General features: G+C 35.6%; 1 protein-coding gene and 1 pseudogene across 5 annotated transcripts in view; both read left to right on the forward strand.

Moving 5' to 3' along the window:
• The window catches only part of ACAP2 (ArfGAP with coiled-coil, ankyrin repeat and PH domains 2), a 162,286-nt gene extending 134,788 nt beyond the window's left edge, over positions 1-27,498 (forward strand). For 3 of the 5 annotated variants that reach the window (XM_070466206.1, XM_020877838.2, XM_020877840.2), the window contains 11 exons: positions 2,224-2,432; positions 2,767-2,836; positions 8,252-8,343; positions 9,718-9,902; positions 10,545-10,649; positions 11,039-11,131; positions 12,494-12,681; positions 13,090-13,199; positions 14,495-14,605; positions 16,774-16,835; positions 22,775-27,498. In XM_070466206.1, the coding sequence (XP_070322307.1) occupies positions 2,224-2,432; positions 2,767-2,836; positions 8,252-8,343; positions 9,718-9,902; positions 10,545-10,649; positions 11,039-11,131; positions 12,494-12,681; positions 13,090-13,199; positions 14,495-14,605; positions 16,774-16,835; positions 22,775-22,875 (1,326 nt within the window). In that variant the 3' untranslated portion in view covers positions 22,876-27,498. The remainder of the gene's footprint in view (positions 1-2,223; positions 2,433-2,766; positions 2,837-8,251; positions 8,344-9,717; positions 9,903-10,544; positions 10,650-11,038; positions 11,132-12,493; positions 12,682-13,089; positions 13,200-14,494; positions 14,606-16,773; positions 16,836-22,774) is intronic. The other 2 variants (XM_020877842.2, XM_020877843.2) reach the window with 1 other exon arrangement.
• LOC139034730 (KH homology domain-containing protein 4 pseudogene) lies at positions 4,438-8,342 on the forward strand (annotated as a pseudogene).
• Positions 27,499-27,993: the final 495 nt, after the last annotated feature.

Genomic DNA, 27,993 nt, shown 5'->3' on the forward strand with positions numbered 1-27,993 from the left:
ACATTATCAAATACGCTTTGATAACAGGTTTTATTTCTTTTTTTAAATTTTAAATTAATCTATAACTTACAGAGAAGTTCCAAGTAATACAAATAATTTTCCCCGTGAACTATTTCAGAGTAAGCAGCTAACATATTCTACATCACCATTATTAATTTAGTGAGTTCTTCCCACAACTAGGACATTTCTCCTGTATAATCATAATCAAGAAATGAGCATTGGTACATTACTACCATTTAATTCTCAAATGTCACGTTTCAATAGTTGTCCCAGTAATGTTCTTTACAGCATAAAGATCCAGTCTAGAAGCACAGGTTTCTTTTAGTTGTCGTGATTCTTCAGTTTCCTTCAGTGTTAGTAATAGTCCCTCAATTTTACTTTGACCTTCTTGACCTTGGTTGTATTGAAGATTGCAAACTTTTGTAGAATATCCCCCATTGTTGATATGTTTACTTACAAAGTTATTCTTGTTGGTAGGAATATTATATAAATGATGCTGTGTTCTTCTCACTGCATCCTCTCAGGTGGCCTGAGATTTTGATTTGTTCCATTTTTGGTGATGTTAACTTTGATCACTTGACTAAGGTAGTGCCTGCTAGACATCTCTACTGAAATACTGTCTTTGTAATAGTATTTTGTATGTATGGGGAGTATGTACTTTGAGACTATGTAAATATGCTTTCCTATTCAAACTTTAAAGTTTAAATTTAATTATATGAGGATACAGCCCTGTTTTAGTCAATGTATTATGATCCATTACTATCATTATTTGTTTTGTTGCTCAGATTGACTCATTTTTCTAGTGGAGCCCTGGATTCTGCATCCTTTTGGCATTTCCCCAACAATCTTGAAGTTCTTCCCTACCTTCTAGCATGATGCGATGTTCTGAATTCATCTTCTTGTACTTTCTCTGCACTAGCCTTGAAATCAGCAGTTTCTCCAAAGTACACTAGTTCTTTTGCATAGAGAATAGTTTTTCAGAAAGCAAGATAAGGGAATATACATGTGTATATACACATTTACATCTCTACTACTTTGTAAATCTATTTATATTAAAACCATTAGGGCGCCTGTTGTCATCTCCAGTCCTAATGTAATACAACAGGGTTTGTTCTCTCTCCTTTTTCATATAAATAACTCCTTTGTCTGAAGTAAGAAATCTGACTTCCGTTTATTTTTAGCAGGTTTGCTTATATGCTCAGTCCCCCTGTATGTGACCAGTATGCTTTCTCCGCTGCCGTTTCCCACCTGCCAGACTTAACACCTCACACTGGGCGGCCCTACCGCTTGGTGCTTCCTCTCTGTCTTCAGGCTCTCGTTTCCTCTGTTGGACTGTCTCCCTACGCAGAGACCCTCTTCTCCTGCTTGGGAACCAACAGCCTCCCTGGGGTCACTCTCATCTGAGGGTATGCTCCTCGCCCAGCTCAGTCCTCTCTGTAATACCATATCCCCATGCTTTCTTTGCCTAGCCACGCTTAACGGCTGTTGAATTGTTTTCAAGATGGGCAAGATTATATTTGTGTGAATTCTGTTCTAGAATACTGGCTTATTAAAGTTGAAATGTTTTTAAACCAAAAGACTTTTTAGGCTGTATGTTTATTTGCATAGGATCCCCAAACTCTGTTTTTGTACTTGGTCATTATTGGTATAGTCTTTGCTGTGCACTTAAAAAATTAGTTTTTTGCTTATCTGCCACCTTTTGCTTTTCTCCTATTTTCTCATGAGCTTTTAGACATTGTGTGTCATATTGTTGATTCACTCTGTAATTATAATTATGCAGTTGATCTGTTCTTTAGTAAAAGGCCATACCATTTTCAGTAATTCACTGCATTAATTGAAACAACTTGCTTGCAGTTCATTGAATACCTTGGAAAAACTTGGTATAAAATAGTATTTATTTTATTCTTGAGTCTTAATAGTTTCATGCGTACTCTCTCTGTCTCTCATCCTGCATGCTAAATTCCTGTTCCTCTTTCTCTTTGCCTTTTTATCTTGTACATACAACCATTGTGTTATTTTTTTATTATTAATGTATTTCTCCGTATAAGACTAAAGGCAGATCCTGTATATTTTCATTCTTGAACCCCCAGTGTTTAGAACAGTGTCCTTCTTAGGCCCATAATAGGCCTTCAGATTGTTGATTGGAAGCTTTTGTTTGGAGCATGTAGTGTGCAATATAGTATTACAGTCCTTTTTTGTTTTTCTAAATCTTAATTCTTTTAGAAGCTGGATAAGAAATCGTCTCCATCCACAGGGAGCCTGGATTCTGGAAATGAGTCGAAAGATAAGCTGTTAAAAGGAGAAAGTGCATTGCAGCGAGTCCAGTGTATACCAGGGAACGCCAGCTGTTGTGACTGCGGTCTGGCAGACCCACGGTGGGCCAGCATCAACCTGGGCATCACCTTGTGCATCGAGTGTTCTGGGATCCATCGGTGAGTATGCCCACCTGGGGTGAGAGACTTCTTCTGGTTCAACACACGTAAGTTCTTGTGTCCGAATGGCTTGAGGACTTTCCCTCCTGCCTAATTTGGCTGCCAGTTTGTGTCTTTGTACCTTTTATGAACTGGATAAAATTCTGGTTTGTGAAGTGATTTTGAGGACTTTGATTCACCATTAACGAGAAGATCTATCCCTATTTATATATGTGTTGAGGGCTATATTAGAGACTGTGTCACATTAAGATAGAATAATAAACTTGCATAATGTGCAAATAGAGACTTGAAAGTTTTATATATATTGATGCAGTCTTTTCTTTTTCCGACTTAGGAGTCTTGGAGTTCATTTCTCAAAAGTGCGATCTTTAACTTTAGATACTTGGGAGCCTGAACTTTTAAAGGTAAAATAAATATTTGCTTTAAAATATTTTATGTTTTCACATAAAAGGCAAGATTTTTAAAATTTATTTATTCTTTTGCCACTTGGCTATGCAGGATCTTAGTTCCCCAACGAGGAATCAAACCTGTACCCTCTGCAGTGAAAGGGCAGAGTCCTAACCACTGGGCCACCAAGGAGTCCCCAAAAGTCAATATTTTAGAATCTGGGTTTGCAAATGTATGAGTTTCTCAATGCTAACAGTGAATTAAATTGTATTGGAATATATCTGATGTTATTTTGGCAAATCTGTTGTTTTCTTACTGTTTTTTTTTTTTTAAGTTCTAAGTTTAAGTAGCACTCTTTTTTTTTTTTTCCATTTTTTTTTATTAGTTGGAGGCTAACTACTTTACATCATTGCAGTGGTTTTTGTCATACATTGAAATGAATTAGCCATGGATTTACATGTATTCCCCATCCCGGTCCCCCCTCCCACCTCCCTCTCCACCCGATCCCTCTGGGTCTTCCCAGTGCACCAGGCCCGAGCACTTGTCTCATGCACCCAACCTGGGCTGGTGATCTGTTTCACCCTAGATAATATACATGTTTCGATGCTGTTCTCTTGAAACATCCCACCCTCGCCTTCTCCCAGAGTCCACAAGTCAGTTCTATACATCTGAGTCTCTTTTTCTGTTTTGCATATAGGGTTATCGTTACCATCTTTCTAAATTCCATATATATGTGTTAGTATACTGTAATGGTTAAGTAGCACTCTTAATTGTATGTCAGTTCACTTTCAAGGAAACTAGCACCCATGCATTTTTATGTTTTCTCAAAAATTAGATTCTGTGCCTTAATTTTAATATTTTGTAATTATATAAATTTTTATTAAGAATATGAGATATTGTCATAGTGAGCTGCATAACAGATTGGTATATCATGTTATTATTGCATTATTTTAGCATAGGCACATTTGAAAATTTACATTTGTCAGGGGTAGTAGTCATCAAACTAAGACATCCTTTTTCCCTGTGTAAGGATTCGTATCTATGAAAGTGTCATAAATAATTTTAGATCACAACTGGGTTTTTAATAAGTGAAAGTAAAGTCGCGCAGTCGTGTCCAACTCTTTGCGATTGCATGGACTCTATAGTCCATGGAATTCTCCAGACCAAAATACTGGAGTGGGTAGCCTTTCCCTTTTCCAGGGGATCTTCCCAACCCAGGGATAGAACCCAGGTCTCTCCCATTGCAGGCAGATTCTTTACCAGCTGAGCCACCAGGGAAGCCCAAGAATACTGGAGTGGGTAGCGTATCCCTTCTCCAGATCTTCCCAACCCAGGAATCGAATTGGGGCCTCCTGCATTACAGGCGGATTCTTTACCATCTGAGCTACCAGGAAGCCCAAGACTTTCAAAATTTATACTGATTGATAGTGTACCCATTTTAATTCCCACTGTTCAGTTTACCTGTTGTAAAAAATGTTAGCTTAAAGGTTGTAGTGTATTCTACATTTATTTCTGTCTGAAAATTTTATTTCTTAATGCATTTGTGTTTTTATTTTAATCCATAGATAAACTCACAATCCTTTTATTTATGTAAAGTAAAAAAGTTTTCTTTGTGGAATTATTGTGTAAACCTCTAAATGGAAGCGATAAGTTGGCTCATATGATAGAGCCTTATTTCTATAGATTCTATAAATTGATATGAATTCAAAGGAGAAGTAAGTGGGGAGTGGGAGCTAGAAATCTAATTTCTGCATCAACTGTGGGTAGATATGAACTCAGTGGATTCGTTTTAGAAATTTTGGTTGAAACACATCTGTCTGATACTTTTTAAAAATTATTGAAGCAATATTTAGAGACCCGGTCGCCATGTCCACGGGGAGCGCGACACATCCTGGAGCCGGCGGGGGCCGCAGCAAATGGAACCAACCAGCTCCAGCCCCCCATCTGTTTTTGCCACCGGCGACCCCAGGCGGGGAGGTTACCAGCAGTGGGGGAAGCCAGGGGGGCTCTACAGCTGCACCTTCTGGAGCCTTGGATGCTGCTGCTGCTGTGGCTGCCAAGATCAATCCCATGCTCATGGCCAAAGGAAAGTTGAAACCAACTCAGAATGCTGCTGAGAAGCTTCAGGCCCCTGGCAAAGGCCTAACTAGCAATAAAAGCAAGGATGACCTGGTGGTGGCTGAAGTAGAGATCAATGATGTGCCTCTCACTTGTAGGAACTTGCTGACCCGAGGACAGACTCAAGATGAGATCAGCCGATTTAGTGGGGCTACAGTGTCAACTCGAGGGAGGTTCATGACAACTGAGGAGAAGGCCAAAGTAGGACCAGGGGATCGTCCATTGTATCTTCATGTTCAGGGCCAGACACGGGAATTAGTGGACAGAGCTGTAAACCAAATCAAAGAAATTATTACCAATGGGGTAGTGAAAGCTGCCACAGGGACAAGTCCAACTTTTAACGGTGCAACAGTCACTGTCTATCACCAGCCAGCACCCATTGCACAGCTGTCTCCAGCTGTTAGCCACAAGCCTCCCTTCCAGTCAGGGATGCATTATGTTCAAGATAAATTATTCGTGGGTCTTGAACATGCTGTGCCCACTTTTAATGTCAAAGAGAAAGTGGAAGGTCCAGGCTGCACCTATTTGCAGCACATTCAGATTGAAACAGGTGCCAAAGTCTTCCTACGAGGGAAAGGCTCAGGCTGCATTGAGCCAGCATCTGGCCGAGAGGCTTTTGAACCTATGTACATTTACATCAGTCATCCCAGACCAGAAGGCCTAGCTGCTGCCAAGAAGCTCTGTGAGAATCTCTTGCAAACAGTTCATGCTGAATACTCTAGATTTGTGAATCAGATTAATACTGCGGTACCTTTACCAGGCTATACACAACCCTCTGCTATAAGTAGTGTCCCTCCTCAGCCACCATATTATCCATCCAATGGCTATCAGTCTGGTTACCCTGTTGTTCCCCCTCCTCAGCAGCCAGTCCAGCCTCCTTACGGAGTGCCAAGTATAGTGCCACCAGCTGTCTCTCTGGCACCTGGAGTCTTGCCAGCACTGCCCACTGGAGTTCCACCTGTGCCAACACAATACCCGATAACACAAGTGCAGCCTCCAGCTAGCACTGGACAGAGTCCGATGAGTGGGCCTTTTATTCCTGCTGCTCCTGTCAAAACTGCCTTGCTTGCTGGCCCCCAGCCCCCACCCCAGCCCCAGCCCCCACTCCCAAGTCAGCCCCAGGCACAGAAGAGGCGATTCACAGAGGAGCTGCCAGATGAACGAGAATCTGGACTTCTTGGATACCAGCATGGACCCATTCATATGACTAATTTAGGTACAGGCTTCTCCAGTCAGAATGAGATTGAAGGTGCAGGATCGAAGCCGGCAAGTTCCTCAGGCAAAGAGCGAGAGAGGGACAGGCAGTTGATGCCTCCACCAGCCTTTCCAGTGACTGGAATAAAAACAGAGTCTGACGAAAGGAATGGGTCTGGGACTTTAACAGGGAGTCATGATTATCCAGTCAAGAAAATGAAAACTACAGAGAAGGGGTTTGGCTTGGTGGCTTACGCTGCAGATTCATCTGACGAAGAGGAGGAACACGGAGGTCATAAAAATGCAAGTAGTTTTCCACAGGGCTGGAGTTTGGGATATCAGTATCCTTCATCACAACCACGAGCTAAACAACAGATGCCATTCTGGATGGCTCCATAGGCAACAGTGGAGCAGAGATTTGAGCCTTGGTGACTCTCTAGCAATAATGCATGCGTTTGATTTAATAAGACTCTGGGGCCTGTACGGGGAACCATCTTGGACTTTTGCAGAAGTCAGTGATGGGGGGGAGAAAAAGTCAGTGATGAGTGTGCCCTTTCTTAAAGGGTTTCCATTCTTTTTTAAAGAAAATCCTTATTTCTGCAGTGACATAGCATCTGTTAAAATTTACTTAGAATTACAAATTTGTCTCAAGCTTTTTAACAGTTGGTGAAATGTGCTTGTTCAACAGAGTCATTTCAGTATACCCTTGACCTGGTCCAGTCTTTTTCAAATGAATAGCCCCTATTCTGACATAAAGCAAGTTTTATTTGTATTTTACTACTGTTTGATCAATTTTGATAAAAACTGGTTCCAAACAAAGCCTTACTATTTATTAGTGGGGAAATGATTTTAAGACCATCCTTTCCTTTCAGCACTTAAATCTAAAAACCTCCTCATCCCTATTTCATTTTTTTGGATTCTTTGTTTTGGAAAATGCAGTTTTACTAATGCAGAACTGTTGGATATAGCTGAATCCTGGGATATTGAAGGATTTTTTCCATTGGGATTATCCAAAGCTGGTACCTTTCAGGCACTCTTGTCTCAGATAGCCATTGCTGTTTTTACTGCCCGTCTAAGCTCCTTGTCTTCAACTGGGTCTGAGAAAATTACTTGATCAAAAGCTGGTCAGAACTCATCACAGAAATGACATCCAATGGTCTGTCTCTCTGAGAACTGGTTGCAGCTAAAAATAGAGAGATTTGACTGCTTGGAATAGAATGGTGGACTTAGTGACTGAAATTGCAACTTGTCCTTTTTCTTGGCATTACAGGTTTTGCCAAAAGAACTTTTTTGTATCAAATATTGATGTGTGAAAGTGAAGGAGCTAGTCTGCTGAACCAGGAGTAGTTTGAGATACTGAACTGTCATTTTTGCACATTTGAATACTTTGCAGACTGGCTTTGTATAAACGTATCCTCTGGTTTCCTATATGTTGTAAATATTTAGATCATAATTTCATTATAAATAAATGTATAAATATTCTGAAAAAAAATATTGAAGCAATATTTAGAAATGTAAATAAAATCTAAGGAGAAAATGTGTGTGTGTTAGTCATTCAGTTATGTCCGAATCTTTGCAACCCCATGGACTATATATAGCTTGCCAGGCTCCTCTCTCCATGGTATTCTCCACGCAAGAGTACTGGAGTGGGTTGCCATTTCCTTCTCCAGGAGATCTTTCCTACCCAGGAATTGAACCTGGGTCGCCTGCATTTCAGGCAGATTCTTTACTCTCTGAGCCACCAGGGAAGCCCAGGGAGAAAATAGTTTGTTTCAGTTCTGAGTTGTTTAAAGCTTAACCTATCTGGACTTAGGCTTCTTTTTTTCGGTTAACTTAGCTGATGTTGTGAGTATATAGCCTTGTGCTAACCACAGTGGAGGAATAGAACTCTGGCAGAGGTTGTGTGAGGAGAAACCCTGTCTTAAAGAGTAGTAATCTTCTAGGGCAGGTGAAAAATGGAAAAATGCTGATAAGGCTCTCAGTCCTCGTTTCATTTTAACTTTCAGTATCATTGTGATATATGCGTTTTCAGAAGTTGCAAAGAATTAGGTATTTGCTTAAGGATTAATATAGTATTTTTTAGGAAATTATAGCTTATTTTCTGTCTTTCTGCCAAACAGCTTATGTGTGAGTTGGGGAATGATGTTATAAATAGAGTTTATGAAGCTAACTTGGAAAAAATGGGAATAAAGAAACCACATCCAGGACAAAGGTACTATTTCAGTTGTGTTAAAATGTTACTTCATTCCCTCCCATCTTGAATATAGCTATTATTTTATTTCCCTTTAATTGATATGTAATATTGAAACAGAGTAGTTCAGAGAGATCATTACTGCTTTGGTTAAAATGTGGCTGTTTCTATCTTGGGTTTGTTAATTAGATTGTATTTTATAGTTAGATAATAAATTATAATCTTTAGATGAGAGAGAAACTTAAAAATTAAGGCTCTGGAAAGGAATATAAAACCTCTTACTTGCAAGTAAAGTAGACAAAGTTCTATTAGTTGCAGGCCTTTAAAAAGAGATAATCTGTTCATTAATGTCTCCAAGGGTCAAGTTTTTATACCTACAATGAATAATTTTTGCATTTTTGACTTCGTTTAGCAAATACTTGTTAATTACATATTTCCTACATTGCATTTTTATATTGAAGGATTACAGTCGAAAAGGGTGACTTCTGGTAAGGGAGCGTACTTACTTAATTGCTGTGTTTTAAGTTTTACTTCCAGTCCTGTTCATGGAGACTTATTGAATGAAGTGGCAAAGAGTGCCTTCAATGTGGATAATTAGTTTTGTTGTTCATATTATTTTTACTGTTTCTATTTCTTTATATTAGATATTAAAACTTTGCCATAATCCTATATTTGACTATATCTTTATGATAATTAATATTTTTTAAAGTTACTGCTCTCTAAACCAATACCATTTAAATCGATTCTTATTTTTGTGCAAAACCATAGTGTTTGAGTTATCTCAGCCCTTGAGATATCCTATTTTAGCCAAAGACTTAGGCATTTTAGAAAGATGTGGGTAGGAAAAGGTATAGAAGAAACTTGACAAGTTTTATAGTTGTATCACAAATCAAAAATTTTAAGTGTGATACCTTTTTTGGTCCTCTTTAAGTTAAAAATGCTGTATTGTGTTAAAGTAGTTGTCTTATGAAAACTTATGGTCATGACTAGTGATAATTCAGTGTGTGACATTATTTATTGGAGTAAAAATAAAATTGAAGTTAATTTCTATAAATTTTAATGGTGTTTTGGTATTGTTTTTCATTCTTTAAAAAGCAACAGGGAATATGTTTAGAAATGAATGAGCATAGAAATGAAGAGAATAAGAATGCTATGTTAATACTTGTGACTTTTAGTTGGTTGATTATTTATATTCATTTAAACATGAAATCATAGTTCATTAAATATTTGGAAGGAAAACATGTTGCAGAATGTTGCAAATACATGAAACATTTTAACTAGTATTATGTTCAGTGACTTTCTTTGAAAAATTCAGTATGTAATGACTTCTTTTCACTATTGGCCATGCTAAGAGATTAAGCAGAACATCATGACATTTTTATATATACCAACCAGACAGGAGAAAGAGGCGTATATCAGAGCAAAATATGTGGAGAGGAAATTTGTGGATAAATACTCTATGTCATCATCACCTCCTGAGCAGGAAAAAAAGATTGTCTCCAAAAGTTGTGAAGAAAAGAGGCTGAGCATTTCTAAACTTGGGCCAAGTGAACAAATTAGAGCATCTCCTCAGAGTTCAGGTATTACAGTTTATTTGTTGTTTGTATAAGTCGCTTTCTTAATTTCTGAATTAGTAGCTGTTGTAGATTTTTTAAATGCTGAAAACACATCTTCTATATACACTAAGGAAAAATTGGATTTCTCTGTCTTTAAAATAGTTAAATATAAACAGTGTCCTGGTAATTCACATTCCTACATACAGTTGACCCTTGAAAAACTCAGGGGTTGGGGTACCAACTCTCCACTCAGTTGAAAATTTACCTGTAGTTTTTAGTTGGCCCTTCACGTATGTGCTGCCTCCATATCGTCTCTGCAGTTCCTCTGTATCACTGGTTCCGCATCCGTGAGTTCCACCAATCCCAGATCATGTGGTACTGTAGTATTTTGTAATGAAAAAAAATTTGTGAATAGGTGGACCACGTAATTTAAACCTGTGTTGTTTAAGGGTCGACTGTAATGTGTCTATTCTAGGGAATAAAACTGCTTAAAATGCAAGGGGAGATGGGAATTACAGATCTATCATGCAAAAAGCCCTAAATATCTGATTAACCACCTAATATCCTTCCTGTTTTTTCCTCCTAAATTTTTCCCAATAACGTTTTTTCCTGCCCTCTTCCCTTCTTATGGCCTGCTTTGTGCTTTGCTAACTTGCATGTCCCCAGTGGTTGCTGTAAATAGCGACGAGGCCAGGCGGGAGTCTCTCTTCTGTCCTGATGAGCTAGATTCACTCTTCTCCTACTTTGATACTTCTTCAAAACTACGTAGTAGTAAGTACTACTCTTGTGGAGCATTCCAAGTCTGTGCCAGTGGTCATTGTGTGGTGTGGCCATTTCTCTAGATGTTACCCATTGTCTCAGAATTGCCCATTGCTTACCATCATATGATAAATTAACTCTTTACTGTCCCTGACACATTCTGGGGTAATGAGAATGAGATATGTTACGACTCTGAAAATAAGTTTATTTCTAGGCTTCATGGTTGATTCATATTTTGATAAGTGAAGTGTACCAAAGAATTAAAATTGTGAAAAGTTTATTCTGGTGGTGGCTGAATTCATGTTGATGTTTCAGAGCTCATTTTAAAATCTCGTTGTTTGTGGGACTTTTTTCTTAATGGTTCAAAACTTTAATCTCTAGTTGGTTTTTCTTTAAAACAGTCAAAAGTAATGACAGTGGAATCCAGCAGAGCTCTGATGATGGAAGAGAATCTTTACCCTCCACAGTGTCAGCCAATAGTTTGTATGAACCTGGTGAGTTTCGTGAAATTCAGTGTTAATTTGTATTGTTTGCTGAAAAATGCATGTGAAATGTGAAATGCCAAGTCTGATTGAATAGTTTCTAAAGGAAGTGGTTAATTTTTTAGAAGGTACTAAGGGGCAGTTAATACTGCTGAATGAGAGAGCAGCTATTTCTTTCCATATTTGGAAGTTCTTTCCTAGCTGTGTATTTTTCTAAGCCTCATGACATGTGTTGCAAGTAACTTGTCAAAACTAAAGGTAATTTTTAATGCATGTGAACTGTATGTCTTATCTTTTGGGGGACTGTCTTTTTTCATATATAATTTTATATATTTATTTTTGGCTGCACTGGGTCTTCATTGCTTTCTTTGCGCGGGCTTTCTTCTAGTTGCGGTGAGTAGGGCCTGCTGTCTAGTTGAGGTGCGCAGGCTTCTCAGTGCAGTGGCTTCTCTTGTTGCAGAGCACAGGCTCTGGATCTAGCCGCTTGGGCTTTCGTAGTTGCAGCTTGTGGGCTCCAGAGCACAGGCTCAGTAGTTGGGGCACATGGGCATGTGTGCTTCTCGGCATGTGGAATCTTCCCAGACTGGGAGTCGTACCCCTGACCCCTGCGTTGGCAGGTGGTTCCTACCCTCCTTGTAAGAGGAAAGTCCCTGGCTGTCTTTTCTTGTCAGGAGAAAGAGATCAGCAAATCCACTCTCCATCCCACAACCCCCACCGCCCCACCACCCAATTAGGTTTTTCTTCTAACTTGTACTTTCCTCCTATATTCTCTCCTTTATGATTTCAGCGGTTTTGACTGCAGAACACTCGATAGAAAGTGTCTTTATGTTATTTGAACTGCTTGTACTGCAAATTGTGATGGTATTGGGCCATCCCAGGAATAAAGAAAGTGAGGTTTGGTCTAGTAGTGAAATTCTTTTGGGGTTGTTACTGCGTCTTCTGAGTCCCTAAGTCCAGACTTACAGTCAGATACCTAATTTTAGTCTTAATACAGAGTAATCTACCTACATGTCAGATACTGGCAAGATCACAGACCTGATGTACTAGTCAATGTATTTAAAAGAGAAGAAGGCTGTTAGTCTATAGGAAATAAGGTACCTTTGTGAAAATCTTACATCACAACTTCATAGTGTGATACAAGTAAGAGTTTGAGTTTTTAAAAAGCTGTGGTTAAGTTACACATAACATAAAAATTTACCGTCTTAACCATTTTCAGGTGTACACTCAGTGGCATTAAGTCGTTCACACTTTTGTGTTGCATCGCCCCCATCTGTCCCCAGAATTCTTACCTTACAAAGAATAAGAAGCAGTGACTTCCCATTCTCTCCCTCCTTGCCAAGGGCTCATTTTTATTTATTTGTGTTTGTTTTTCAGAGGCAGAAAGGCAAGATTCTTCTGTGTTTCTTGACTCTAAACATCTTAATCCAGGACTCCAGCTTTATAGGGCTTCATATGAAAAAAATCTTCCTAAAATGGCTGAGGCTTTGGCTCACGGCGCAGATGTGAACTGGTCTAATTCCGAGGAAAACAAAGCAACACCACTTATTCAGGCTGTGTTAGGGGTATGAATTTATAAATTCAGGTTTTCAGTGGTAACAGAACATAAAAAAATCATAATTCATTTTGAGCATAACTTTACATTATTGTTTGCTTTAAGAGGTGGGTTGGAAAATAGAAGCAGCAGCTAGTAGTGATTTCTGAATATCGTTTTGTGTAAGTTCAGTTTTTTTTCTTCATGGAAGGGAATTCTAGTAATGAAAGTAGTGGGTTTTGCTAGATTGCAAACTGCAAATAGAATCCCAGTTAGAGTAGTTCTTGGGAAGAAAATAATATAATTTATTATTTTTCTGCTTTTGCTGGGGGGCATTTTCTCTTTTTTGGCTATTAGAGTAAAGTAAATACTCTGTTTTTAATAGAAATATATTGTCATTCACTTTTTGCCCATTGTTGTCTTCTTTCTTCCCTCTCAGGGCTCTTTGGTTACATGCGAGTTTCTCCTACAGAATGGTGCTAATGTGAACCAAAGAGATGTGCAGGGCCGGGGACCACTGCACCATGCCACCGTCTTGGGGCACACAGGGTAAACTGTTGTGCTTATATATTTAAGTGGATTTTATTTGAAAAATTATTTTGAAATAATCTTTTGCTCTTCAGTGAAGATCGTTAGGTACAGTTTGTAAGGTGATACTTTCTGTGACTTACATTGTCACAGTAGAACCTGAAATTTAAAAAAGTTTCAGGAAAAAATACTATTACTGTTCAATAAGTAACAGTAATCCTGTTGTTTGTCATTAAGAAAATTGACAGACTTACTTTGAACTTTACTAATTATTTACATAGATCTCTTAGAATTTAAAACTGTCACTGAAATTTTGGCAGTTTTAAAAGTCAATTTAATGTGTTTGTATGTATAAATACATACAGTATTTCTGTATTTATACATTATGTACATAGCACACACATTTGGGGGAAATTTTTTTGTAACTTTGTAAATTTTAGTTTTCCTACAAAGTAGTTAATTCTTATTTTGTGCTATTGATGTTGTGATTTCTGGACCAGTGTTTAGATCCACAGAACAATAAAGCTATACAATGGGCTTTCTACTAGAGGGTACAAATAAACTCAAAATTTGGCCTTATATATTTGCATCAAAGGCCATTTTTTTTTTTTTTTTTTTAATAAAATACCTCAGGATCTGCAATCTTTATTACCTGGACAGGCAAGAAGCTGTCCTTTTCTAATGTTTATTTATAACTAATCTTCTATTTTCATCCTAGCTTGTTTTCTTTCCCTCTATTAGCAAGAAGATTCAGTTCAATAACTTTATCATAAAAACTCTTCTTTATAAAAGCTTATATTTAACTCATCCTTTTATTTTCTTTTTAATCATGATTATTCCCATTTTACTTCATAGACTCCATTTATCATTTTTTCATTTTTGTCAGTTTTTTGAAGTTATGAATATTTGTGAGGAATACAGCAGCAAGATTACTTCCCATTTGTTGCTATTGTATTAGCATTAATATTTTATGATGTGAACATTGCCTTGGCTTCCTTCTTTTCCTCGATAATGACCTTGAGTGCTTTTTATTTAACTTTCTAGGTATCTGTGTACACCTTTTTGTAATATTCTTTGAGGGTAGGGGCCATAATTTATACATCCCACTATACTATGTATTACCAGATTAAATGTGAAAATACCTTGAGATTTATAAAATGTTGCTCATGTAGATTTTTATTAATAGAGTCAATAGTCAATAAAATAAATCTTTGTAGAAAGAATCAAGAATTTCCTAATGAAGATGTTATATCTTTAAATAATGCTTTTTATTTTTTAAGGTGAATACTAATTTTATTTTTTATTGGCAATATCAGGCAGGTATGTTTATTTCTAAAAAGAGGTGCCAATCAACATGCCACTGATGAAGAAGGGAAGGACCCTTTGAGTATAGCTGTGGAAGCAGCCAATGCTGATATAGTGACCTTGTAAGTGTTTTCACATGATTATTTCCCATACATTTTATTACTTATACAGGGTTTTAACTTAGAGTTTCCTGTGTAGGTGTGAAATTTAAACTTGGTTATTTACTAGAAGCCATTTACTTTTCTAAGCACATTAAATGTATGAAGCATGTTACATACATGAAATTACTTGGTTCCCACCTCAATCCTATGAGGAAGGTTTTATTATTACCAGCCTCATTTGTAAGCAGGCCAAGCTACAGATAATTTGAGAAACTAGTAAATGGTGGAGCTGAAATTTGAAACCAAGAATTCTGTCTCTAAACCTGTGTACTTAGCCACTTTTGTTTTACTTCCTGGCCAGTAGGAATAGAATAACTGACCTTTCTGAACTGGATTCTTTAACTCTCAGTACAGTACTGGGGTGAGAGTTGGATTGGTTAGTAACAGGCAGTTTTACTAACTACCTCAAGAATTAGAGGATTATAAGCAGGGAATGCAAGTGCATTGATGTTAGTAACTTGCAGTTGCATTGCCTTTGTGCACTGATACTTAGGAGACATGTTTGTGATTATTTTTTAAAAAGAATTATTCACAAGAGTACTCTATTTTGAGGTAAAAAGATTTGTTTTGGAGTGTTTGAATATAAATTAATATGACCTGTTAAAGAACCTTGAGGTCTTTGATTTTCATCTTAGATCAAAGTTGTTTATTACACTGGAAATCTAGGAATGTGGTGGTCACCTATCCTTTACCGTTATGTAGGAAGTCTCAAACAGGTTGTATGAATCACTTTTTCTTTCTGTTCTGAATGAAGCCCATGATTGTTGGTTCTCTGTTAACTAAATAAAGATAGTTCCATCCACACTACTGAATTTCAGTCAGTTACAAAGAAGGGGGACTCCCTTGACTATCTTGAACTCCAGAGTTCCCACTGAGAATTCTTGCCATATATCACCCCTCCCTGACCCCTGCCAGACTAAAACAAAACAAAAAACCAAAAGAGAAAAATGTATTTTCTCTGTACCTAGCTTCATTTCCTCACTGGAGGGTTTATTGTTATTGTGGAGACTATTGTAGGAAAATTTAGATCTATTAAATCATTGTAGACTTAACATTGGAGAAAGCTAAGTTATTAAAGAAAAGATAGGAGTGATATAGAGAAATTACATTAACCCTGGCTGCAGCTTCCCAGGCAATTCTTATAGTATTGGCCCTTCTTTCCCCAAAATATGTTCCCAAATTCTCTAAATTTTCTCATTTTGTTTTACTTGAGGCTGTCAGTTTCACTTAAAATTTATTGAAATAGGCAGCCTCTCTGAAAGGTTCAAATACCAAAAAGGGAGACTTACTTATCTTGCTGTTACGAGTTCACACAATGGTTGAGAAAGGAAATGGCAGCAAATTGTGGTACTTTGAAGATAAAAAACAGCCTCTGTCAGATGCTGCGGTTGCCAAAGAGAGCATATTAGAAGGTGATGGAAGTCTGGAAGGCCAATGAGTATTTGGTGACCTGAAGGACAGGCAAAAGAGTAGGAGAGGGGCACCACAGATAACATTTGTGTTTCAAAATGTTGCTTGAAATTAGTAAGAAAATGAGAGGAAATTCACTAATTTTCTTAATCCAGTGCTATAGGTCTTCCTGCTGCCATGTAAATAACCCAAAAAGAATGTATAATCAATATGGTAACTGTGGGAAAATCTTAGTAGCCTATGGTCATTTATTATAATGTCTGTATGTCAGAATATATCCCCAGTATTTATAGATAACACATGCTATTTATACATTTGGAACTACCATACCTCAGGATGAACCAGATTGAACTTATGACAGGCTATTGCTTCCATTTTATAGAAGCAATAATTTCGAAGGTTGGCAGTTAAAGTCTGACAGGTTGCGTTAGAAGTCAGGAATTCTGTGTGTCTGGAGGAAGCAAGCTGCTGGTGGTGCTGCAAGGAACCTGCTTAAAACTGAAACTCACTTTTTAGAAATCTTTTATTGTCTTCTGTCATGAGAATTGTTTACTTTGTATTTCAGATTGTTGGGTCTGACAAACTAAAAGTCCTTTTGTTTCAGGCCAAATAACTGGTAAAAGAAAAAATTACATGAGTACGTGTCTTAGTTGTTTATAATTCAGTAGTTTATGAATATTTATATTGTATAACTTACCTAAAACATTCTTTAATTTTAGGTTACGTTTAGCAAGAATGAATGAAGAGATGCGGGAATCAGAAGGACTTTATGGACAGCCAGGTCAATATTCTACTAATAACCATACTGAAATGCAATATAAGAAATGCATCCAGGAATTTATCAGTTTACAATTGGAAGAGTCATAGTTCTTTAGCAAACTAACAATACTATATAGAGTTTTTATAAATTACTTGTAAATTGTGGGTTGTTAGCTATGTACTGTACTTACTGAATTCTTGGGAGTGGCTCGCTCTTGAGCCTTTAAAACTCCATAACTATTCCTATTACAGTACACATTTACTTGCTGTATTTAACTCTGGCTACTGACTTCTTTATCTGCTGTACAGATGTCTTCCATATACATTCCAGTGAGGTGAATGGAATGATAATGTATCTTTATACACTTAAAGCAGCACAACAGTCATTTTCTTTTTGGCTGTCAAGTGAATATAACAGAGTTGTTTTCTTTTTGTTGTTCAGGGAATTTCTATAAATTGTGTTCAGGGAAAAAAAAGACAAATCACTATGTGTTGACATATAAAAAGTCACTAGGGAAAATACCTAGACAATGTTTATTGAATTAAGAGTTATGTATTTGACCTAAAAATGAGGTCAAAGGTTTAAAAGTAAAGTTTACCAGTAGGTTAAAAAGTCCATAATGGGAATAGAGTTAGTTTAAAAGGTAGTGGGAAAAGGTCCAATTTTATCTTGTAGCTTTGCCCTAAGTAATTGTACAATATTTGTTGGATAAATGGAAGTATTCCAAGCAGTATTTTGTGAACTTGATGGCAAAGTAGATGTATTCTTCTTAAGAGAAATCTCAACTCAGGATCAGTTCAAGTCTCATTTTGCGTAATTTTTATCTTTGAGTCGAGATGTAAGAAAATTAAAAAAGGCTGCTGATCAGATTTCTTTCTTTGATGAACACATCCTGATTAGACATTCTTCACAAAGAAGAGAGTAATAATTGGATCTTCAGTTTCATGAATTTGAGTATATGAATTACTAATTTATCTGTTTTAAATTCATATACATGCTGGTTAAAAATTTTAGGAATCCATGACTAAAATAATTGAGACTGTTCAGTTCTCAGTGAGTATGTTTAATTATTTTCAATCAGTATTAATATTTTAAAAGTGGTTTGTAATATCATCTATCTTTCCTGTTTAAGTGTGTTTTGAAATTTCTGTACTTTATGCTAGCTTTAGCCAGCATTTTTACTTTTATTTTTATTTTACTTTACTTTTATTTTAACCCAATTTATACATATATATATATAACCAAGATATATGGGACCATTCCTTTCTAAGAGGACTGTATTTATTACTTTTAGGGGGTCTAATTTAATAGGGAACAAGTACGAACTTTGAGAATAGAGGCACTTTAGCTAGATACTTCTAATCTAGAGTGTCCCACTTTAATCCTATGGATCAAACAATATGACTGATTCATGAAGTACCAAGATGTAAGAGTGCTGATAAAGGGTGAAGTCTCAGCATTAATTCTGAATTTCACCCATTTGTTTTAAACTTGAATGTTAGACTTTAAAAATGTTATAATTTTGTAACAGATATACCTAAGTGATAGTATTACTAGGCCATTTTTGAGGCCTTTGTGTTTAAGCACTTTAAAATAAAAGTTATTCAAAGAATATAACCTGATAGGCAAGATAAGAGTGAATTTCAGGATTTTAGGTGAAACTTTTTTCCCTTGACATTTTCAATGTAAATGTCTGGTCAGCTTCTCTTTCCTTAGGGTGTTTACTGATGAAGCTGCACCCAGCTTCAGAAGGTCAGTGGGTGACTTTTCTCTGAAACTGGGATGCTTTGAAAGGACAGGTCCTCTTATGTTCTTGCAGCTTCTAATTCCATCTAAACTGTAGGTCTTCTGCCCCTATCTGGAAGCATTCAAGTGATTCTTTCAGTGTCATTTTATATATAAGTTTATGAGTATACACCTTTTGCTCTGGAGAAGGAAACGGCAACCTACTCCAGCATTCTTGCCTGGAGAATTCCGTGGACAGGGGAGCCTGGTGGGCTGCGGTCCATGGGATTGCAAAGAGTTGGACATGACTGAGTACACAGCACAGCACCTTCTGCTCAACAGTAGAAAAATAAGAGTTTTCCAATTTATTTGAATGAAAATTTGAAGGAAAAAAAGGGCTTAATTAAAAAGAAGAAAAAAGCAAGCTTTCCTGCTACAGTCAAATCTTAGTTTAGAAAAGATTAAAAAAAAAAAAAAGCAAAAGTCTGGAAATGGTATACCAGCAGAATAAAATGAGATTCGCATTTGGTAATAGCTAGATTTTAAATTCATTTAGGTGGTCTCATATTTAAAGCAGAACAACTTTATACTTGTACAGGTGACTTGGTGAAATGGCTCAGCAGTTGCTCTCTGAGCCTTTTCCTTTCTGAGTCTTTGGAGAGCAGATATTTTTGCTCAGGCTGCAGGTCTCTTTTCCTCTTTGCTTATCACTGTAAATTTCCCTCTCACAGATTTTGGTTGGTTGTTTTAGTTAGATCCTTTGTTGTTGTTGTTGCCTAACAATAGATGGAAACCCTCAGAATTCTGGGTAGTTTTAAAATGCAGGTATCTTCAGTCTTTTCATTATGAAGATCTCTTCCATTTAAAAGACTCAGATATAATCTTTGGGAAGCATGGACCTGTTTCTAGGAAACCCCACTTTTGAACTTTCTATCTACAACCCTAAGGACCTGAGACTTTCTGTTTTTTGCAGCGTGACCCAAGAGCACACATTTCCTGAGGGGAAAATGTATCCCTTCTTGTCAGTTCCTACGACTCTTAGGAGGACTAGGTGGATGCATGCAATTTCACATCCTACTCTCAATTGTTGGAAACTAGTTTGGTGGTTCCCATGGTCTCTGGCTCTATGACTCCTCTTGATTGTTGGCAGAGTTTTTCAACCAGTTGAAAATCATTGCTTTAGTGAACCACTACTAATTATGTGAGTATGTTGCCTGTGAAGACTGATCATTGATCCAGTCAGTTACAAAAAGGAAGCTGTGATCAGTCCAGAGGGGCAGGGTCATCACTGATCACCTGGGAGCAGGGTCTCCCATGCTGCCGTATCTTTGAGGGGAGTACATGTTAAGAGCAAAATTAGCAAAATCTTGGATCATAGCTGCTGTTGCAGTGTTTATTCTGAATACCAAAAATCAAACACTATTTTAAACCATCAGTGGAAATATAGCAGTCCACATTTTAGAAACTCAGAACTGTCCAAGCACATAGAAGAGTTAGCTTGCTGAAGAGAAATAGAATGTGATTAAGTAATTTAAAGAATTTAACTTAGTATTTCAAATATTGGGTGGTTAGTTGTTTATTGTTTATAATACTGTTAAATGTACTTATGAACTTTCCAGGGCAACATATTCTGGGTTATCGTTTATGTATTCTAGTGTAGACAAGTTATATTTGCCATGGGAAACATTCTGAATGATCAAAATTGTATTTAAAGAATCACATTGAAGTTCAATTTGTAGTTCAATTTGTGTTAACTATATTAAATATCTTAGTCACTATTGTTACGTCATGTTTGCTTTTTGACAACACAGTTTGAGGCCTAAGAAAGGTATTATATTGATAGTCCCTTAATTAACATTTGGTTAGAAACTGAATATTACTGAAAAGTTTTGTGTATGTGTGTGAAGGTAAGACTTCCTTTTGTGTTGTATTAACTCTTTTAAAATGTATTCAGTAAGTGAAACCAATGATTAGTGTAGCACCAACCCTTTCCTTCAAGGAAGCATTTAATTCAGTGAATAAAAAAATCGTATAATCTGTTTTGCATGGTACAATGGTTCTACTAAAATGTACTTGTGTAGTAGGTACTAGATAATTTAAAAACAAAAACTGGAAAACCACAAAAAGAAAAAAAAATCCCACAGCTTGTTATACAAAATATGCATTGCTAATAGTAGAAGCCATATATTGCCATTGTACTGTTGTAATACTTAAGATTGACTGCTCATCTGGTGCTATCTGTAAGCTGTTTGGCATTAGCGTCTGCTAGGTCCTTCTTCCTATTTCTTCTTGAATGTATAATGTGTGCCTTTTAAGTTCCTTCTGGTGTTGGATGGTAAAATCAGTGTAGTATTTTTGTATTATAATCTGCACTTTACACTTTCTTGGAAAGTAAGATTCCAGACTCTCCAGTTTAAATAGTATTTTTAAAATATTTATAATGTTTACAATAAATATTTTAAATATTTGAATTCAACATCTAAGAATAACTTTTAAATATTTTGTATGGTTTGTTAATTGATGTTTAATGTTTCTCTCAGTTTATTTTATATATTTTAGAATGCCTAAAAATGGGAATAGATTGTAGTTTGTCTTCTAATGTGGAGGTAAACTTTTATGAAATGAAATATGGGTGTAATTGGATTGTCTTACCAGTTGTTCCAGCATATCACCCTTTATTGTTTTAGTTACAATAATATATGAGTTAGATGTTACTCTTAGTCAACCTATTAGGCTTGACTCTCTTCTTATTGTATTTTTTCTTTCTAAAGTGATTGATTCAGGTCATGAGAAAATTTCCAGGGCTAAATGAAAAACTATATAGAGATTTTAATAACTTGCTTTTTACATTGACTAAATATTAAAAGCATTAAAAAATTTTTTATTGAAAATCTTGAGTTATGCTGTTAGACCTTTTTACTAGATCTTTATCACTTTCCCCTGATTTTTTTCTAATTCTCTAGCTTTTGGTATGACATCTATTGCCTCAAAAAATCTCACTTTTTAAAAGCTGACAAAACTTAACTGCACTATTAACAACAACTGTAGCAATGAGTGTATAATAAGATGGATGCAAGGTATTTTTTAGGGAATAATTATAAAACCATGCTTTAACAATAATTACCTAAACCAGTATTTGACAGTCTAAATCTTGAAAACAGAATTATGACAAGCCTCTGTATAAAAGTAATATGTTTAATGAAGCATTCATGATGAATGATTTAACTTGAAAATAAGATTTCATTTTATATAAATCTTTTGTCTGAAGAGTTAGCCTATATGTGTGTATATATTTAGTTTTTCATCACAAGAAAAGTAGTCTTCAATCTGCTATAATATCAGTGTCTATAATCTTCTCTACAAGCATATTGTATGTATATACACATGTATTCCCTGGGGTAGGAAATGGCAACCCACTCCAGTATTCTTGCCTGGAGAATCCCATAGACAGAGGAGCCAGGTGGGCCACAGTCCATGGGGTCACAAAGAGTCGGGCACGACTGAGCATATACAACCAACCAACATATGTATTATTCTAATTTAACAGATGCCTTTGATATTTAGTCCCCTTTTGTCATAGCATCCTTGCTCAAATGACCTACAGTAAATGAACTATTGACTAAATGTGAAAGTATGATTTTAAAGTCATTTTCTAGGCTTTATTATTTTATAAGCTTAGTTAAAAAGTAGATTAAGTGAATTAGTTTTAGTTAAGCATTAAAGTTTGAATAAAGACTTTTTCACCTATTATTTAAGATTTAATTAAGATATAATATTAAAATTTCCCACCTGGTTATCAGTTTTGTCCTGCTGCTGACTTGCATCCATCAGAAGCATTAATATTTGTTTTTGATCTTTTCTTGGCCTTGATCAAAGGAAATATTTATTTAAAGAATGCCTTGTTTATTATACCTCATTTAGGATGACTTTTATTTCTTGTGTGTTAATAAATGTATTTCTTTACTTGCTTTAAAACACTTGCATCTTTGCTCTTTTCTAACTCTGAACTTTCCTCTGTGGCTGCATCTGAGGTGCTTTTTTCAGGTATAGTTTTTTTTTCTTCCATTACTTATCCAACACTTACATTTAGTTGGTCTTTTTTCTTCAAAAAATGCTCATCTGAACAAAGTTTTATTATCATGAATTGTAAAATAGTTACTAGTCATAAAATGAATGTCTTTTAATACTATTTTAATATAAATTTTTAAAAGTGTTTTTATTTTACTTTCATGCAGGTGATGAAACTTACCAGGACATTTTTCGTGATTTCTCCCAAATGGCATCCAATAATCCAGAGAAACTAAATCGTTTCCAGCAAGATTCACAGAAATTTTGAATTTTTTTTAGAATGGGGAAAATAGTAAATCTAGTGACCCCCTAATGTATATATCTGAAAACTCACTTATTTTTACTGCTTTAATCTACCTACTTATTTTAGTAGCTATTGAGCAGTTTGGAGAAAAGATACCCATTCATTGATATTTTTATAAATCAAAACATAGATCTCTTAGCAGTTGGGAGAGGAACCTACTTTAAGACTTACATTATTTTATTTTTTTTTTAAAAAGCCTGTTTAAAGGGCTGTTTTTTATAGATGAAAGTTGAATCTGGACTTAGGCCATCTCTAGGTTACAAGATGCTAAGATTTATACAGAATGATCTTTTCTTCCCAATGAATGATGGCATTGATGTTTTTCTTCTGTGCACTGTGCCCAGGATTGTTCAGTCAAGCCTGTCAGCATCAAGTGGGGAGCCTGATGTCCTGCCTGATTCCAGAATGTGTCTTTGCTTTAGCTTCCTGGATGTTGGTGGTTCAAAATAGGTTTTGCTTTTATTTTTTCTTGGTAGCTATTATATACACAATATGTAATTTAATTATTAGAACTAGAGGATACATGACCCCATTTCCTCATAAATGTAGTTTATCGCTCACGTTATTGTCCAGTACTTTAACATACATACAGTGGCTGTACAGATTGATATAACTCAGTCCTTTAGATTTATTCCATTTTAAGAAGCAAAAAAGAAACCGTTGACATTTTTTTTTTTCCAAATTACCAAAAGGATCTCATAGAAGTTATAGTTCTTCAATGTTGGGTTGATTTCCTAAAACCTTGACAATTTTATTGATGTAATAAAACTGTGTTTCAAAGGTTACTTGAATGTTGCAAAATTATGCTTTCATCAGATTGTAACTATCAAAGGAAAAGTTGACATAAAATAATGTAGAACATTTTTATATTTGAAATGTGCCCTTTTCAAGGTACATTTTTGCTGTTGCTCCTAGTGAAAGGAAAATCTCTCTGTAAAAGGAGAAAAAAAGACTCGTTTTTTTAGATTATACTAAAATATACAGCAATAAATTGCTTTTTAATTCTTCTAACATCTATCCTATGTACTTATCATACATGGTATACATTCTTTTGAATTATAGCATCTATGTAGACTTCCCTGGTGGCCCAGATGGTAAAGAATTCACTTGCAATGTGGGAGACCTGGGTTCGATTCCTGGGTTGGGAAGATCCCCTGGAGGAGGGCACAGTAACCCACTCCAGTGTTCTTATCTGAAGAATCCCATGGACAGAGGAGCCTGGGGGGCTGTAGGCCACGGTGCCTCGAAGAATTGGACACGAGTGAGCGTCTAAGCACAGCACATGTAGCTTTAGTATTTGGTTACATGAATCACAGACCCTTGAATTCCAAAATATTATGGAATTGGACAGATAGCTATACTATGGAAATGTTAATTTTCTTTGTATATGCTACAAATTTGTTTGATTCCATCTTTGATTGACCTCTCATCAGGAGTGTAAAATAAGTAATTTGCCTTATGGTTTATTTTTAATATTGTCATAACTAAGTTTAATTTTCTTTTTCAAGTTATATGTAAGTAGTGAGAGGTTTTTAAACTTGAGTTACCAAATAAGTGGAGAAATTATATTTCATTGGGTATATAATAAATTTTCTAACATTTTCCCACCAGTAAGTAGAGTTTTCTAAGTTGACTGAACATCAAATCAGAATCAAAACAGGAATTATACTGAAATAAATTCACATCACAGAAAAGGCTCTGTATTTGTTTGACCAAATTGCATGCATATAATGAACTGTCATGTATTAGATAAAGGTAAAAAATATATGTATGGATTATTTCTAAGGAAAGGCTAATTTCCAAAACCTTGTATTTTAATTGCAACAATAACAAGAACATTAAATCTTCCCTGAAATCTGAGTCGAAGACCACCCGGCTTTGCAGAAGTCTGATTTGTAGCATTTTTGTTAGTGTACTTTGAAATTAATTGTCCAGAAAGCTCACGGAGAAGGAAATATATTGAGATAAGAAAGAAAGAAACAGAGGAAAAAAGAAAGAAGAAACAAGAGCCTCACTTTTCCTTTGTAGTGCCTATTCCAGTTTTGAGCCTAGGAATCCTTTTGTTCTTTATCTGAAGAAGCCTAGGTAGTTTTCATTTTGGATCCAGCCTTTGGTCTCCAGATCACTTCTGGGTTCTCTGGTTGTGAAAGCAGTTCTTAGAGACTCTTAACTTCTGTGACTTCAGTCATGAGTTGTTAATGTGGCAGTAATTAGTGTCTACTTAAATTTAATTGTTAGAGATGTATTTGAAGTACACTAAAGATGATCATGGTTCTGAATATCTTCAGAAAAATCTTCAAAGAAAGTGAAAGTGAAATCTTTAACAGTGTAGGGAGTTTGTACATTGAAAAATACATTTATGTGGCTTGGTTTCTTGAATATGCCAAAACTCAATTTGGATTAAATTTGGCAGAAATGATGCAGTAGTAACAGCAAAGTTTTAAAGAAAATGAATAGTTACAAGTAGTTACAGAGTAGGTTGGCTTTTAACCAAGGTGAATTAACTATGTCAACTAATAGCTTTTCTATAGTATGTAACAAATCTGAGTTTTATTATGCTGTGAATTATTCAGTACAGTATGATCAATTACAGTGTAAACAATGTTAGTTATAATCTTGGGCTTCAAAAATCAATGTGATTGTCCTTTGTTTTCTTTCCCTAGGTGATCTGCTGGTATTTAGTTTCAGATCCCTTATTATTCCATTAATCATTATTAGCTTATTAGCTTAAAAGTTTGATTTAAAATAGTCTCAAAATAAGAGTAGCAGTACTATGAGGAATTTATACAGTGCAGTTTCATGTTAGAACTAGACTAAAGGTAATTGTGTAGTTCTTAATTTTTCATTGTAACACTTAACATGTTTAAGGTTTCTAAGTTTTTAAAAAATTACCTTTGGTACAATTCTTACAAATTCAGAGATTTCCAGGGATTCACTACATTACAGTGTTTGCCTAATTTATACTGGTTTTCATTGTATATTTTAATCAACTTTAGTGTTTACTTTGTAAAACATTATCTATTTTATTTGAAATATTAAATGGTTCTTCATGAGTGCATTTTGACAAAACACATACTTTTCCAGTCTGGACAACTTATATTTGTGATATGTTAAGCAGTATTTTAAAAATATAATTTTACACATGTGAAGTGTGATCACAAGAAACAATTGTATTTAAGACTAAATTTACTATCCGTTTTGAATAAGACATTCCCTTATCACTCTTATATTGTTTAATTAACTTTTCTGTTTGATAGCACTTTTGACTGTGGACATGAGCTGGAAAATGCTATATTTTTATAGAATTGTCTTTCTAAAATGATTTCAGACCTACATGATATAGTGGAAAGAGCACTGACTAGTGATTATTACTCTTTGAAGTCAGAGCACCTCACAAATAAAATGAGTTGGATGAAACAAGGTGAAACTGTAACAGCAGTCTTTCCTATACTGTTCGCACAGCTCCTCCCAGTGTACTTGCCATCAGTTTATCTTGCAGGATCCTCATGGTCGGACTTCTGAGATCACCAACATTGTCTCTTCTCTGATCATGGGCTGCTGCTCTTATTTCACAGAGCTGGTCTCTGTTTTGCTGGTTGGTGGTATAGCTGACACCAGAACCCCTGTCTGACTAGTAGTCAAGAGGCACTCATATCATGAAATGATTTGAAATCATTATAAATCAGCAGTCTAATAATGACTGCCAGCTTTCCTTTTGTTTTGGTTAAAAAAAAAAAAAAAGACTCCAAATATTCTGGAAAACCTGGATATAAAATTACTTTGAAGAAATAGATTAAGGTTTGAAGACATCAAATTGTAGGGAATTTTATATTTTTGCAGTAACAAAACATTGACAAAGGCAAAATGTAAAGGTTATTTTAATCCACCATATGCTTACCAATTTCTTGATTTTTCTAAACGAAGACAGCTAAAAGGGGCATGGATTCAGTTTGGCCAAATCTTGACATCTATAAATACAATGTTGTGGGCATCCTTTTCTGTTTACATAAATTTATCTACTAAAATGAGATAATGGGAAGAAAGCAAGATTTGATTAAATAAACTTTTCTCTACATTGCTCTTTTCACTATCTTATGTACTAGGTTTTCTTATTTTTCCTCAGCATACTTCCCAGCCTTTTGGATATTCATTTTAAACAGGGAAAGCTCTCTACATTATAAAGAATATTGGCACCATTTATTTTACACAAAGGCTAAAGGTTAACTTTTAGAAATGATGAGCTACTTTCCTCTATGTGTTTACTTGTGCTTCATGATATTTCTGGATCATTCCCGTCTAAAGACTTATTACATGTAATATTTCCTGCTACCTGTGAAAAGATAGATTTTAAAGACTGTATAACCAACAATCCATTTAGTTTTTATTAGCATGTAGAGGATTTATTTGTATCTAATTCATGAATGTAGTTTTACTATAGGATGTCACTGTAAATGGAACAAAGTATGTTATCTTTATAGTTATTTTAAGATGTACATTATGTAAGAATTGTAAATATTTACCTGATTAAATTCTTTGTATGCCAAGAAATTATGTCATATCAATAAAAATCTCACCTCTGGCATAGTTCTTTTGTGTTCAGACTTCTACTTTATTGTGAACCACAATTGCAGATATACCTGTCAACTCATGTGTTTCATATTTTCAGTTCGGTGTGTCTTTCCTACTCTGTCAGATTGGTCCAGATTGATCCTATTTGCTGATTGCTTCAACCATGAAATCCGTTTTGATTTTTTAAATATTTTCTTCTGCCTGTCACAGAGCTGTATGGCTCCCAGTTCATTAGCTAAAAGCCACAAAAGGCCTTTTTATGCTGTAGCTCTAATTTTTTTGCCATTATGATTGAGATATCTGTTGAAGTTTCTAATCTAGGCAACACATTTACACTCATACCCTTTTAGTAAACAAACAAAAACAAGTTTTTGCGTGAATCAAGATTGAAGGAATAGAGGCCTAAAAGAACAGACCTGGAAGTGAATTCCCTGCTTTTGCTTTTCCTTTAAAAGTTAAGTGAAAGCAGACACTAAAACTATTCTATGTAATTTACTTTATTCCACTTCACTT

Source organism: Odocoileus virginianus, chromosome 4 (genome assembly GCF_023699985.2).
Source record: "Odocoileus virginianus isolate 20LAN1187 ecotype Illinois chromosome 4, Ovbor_1.2, whole genome shotgun sequence".
In the NCBI taxonomy this organism is placed as follows: domain Eukaryota; kingdom Metazoa; phylum Chordata; class Mammalia; order Artiodactyla; family Cervidae; genus Odocoileus; species Odocoileus virginianus.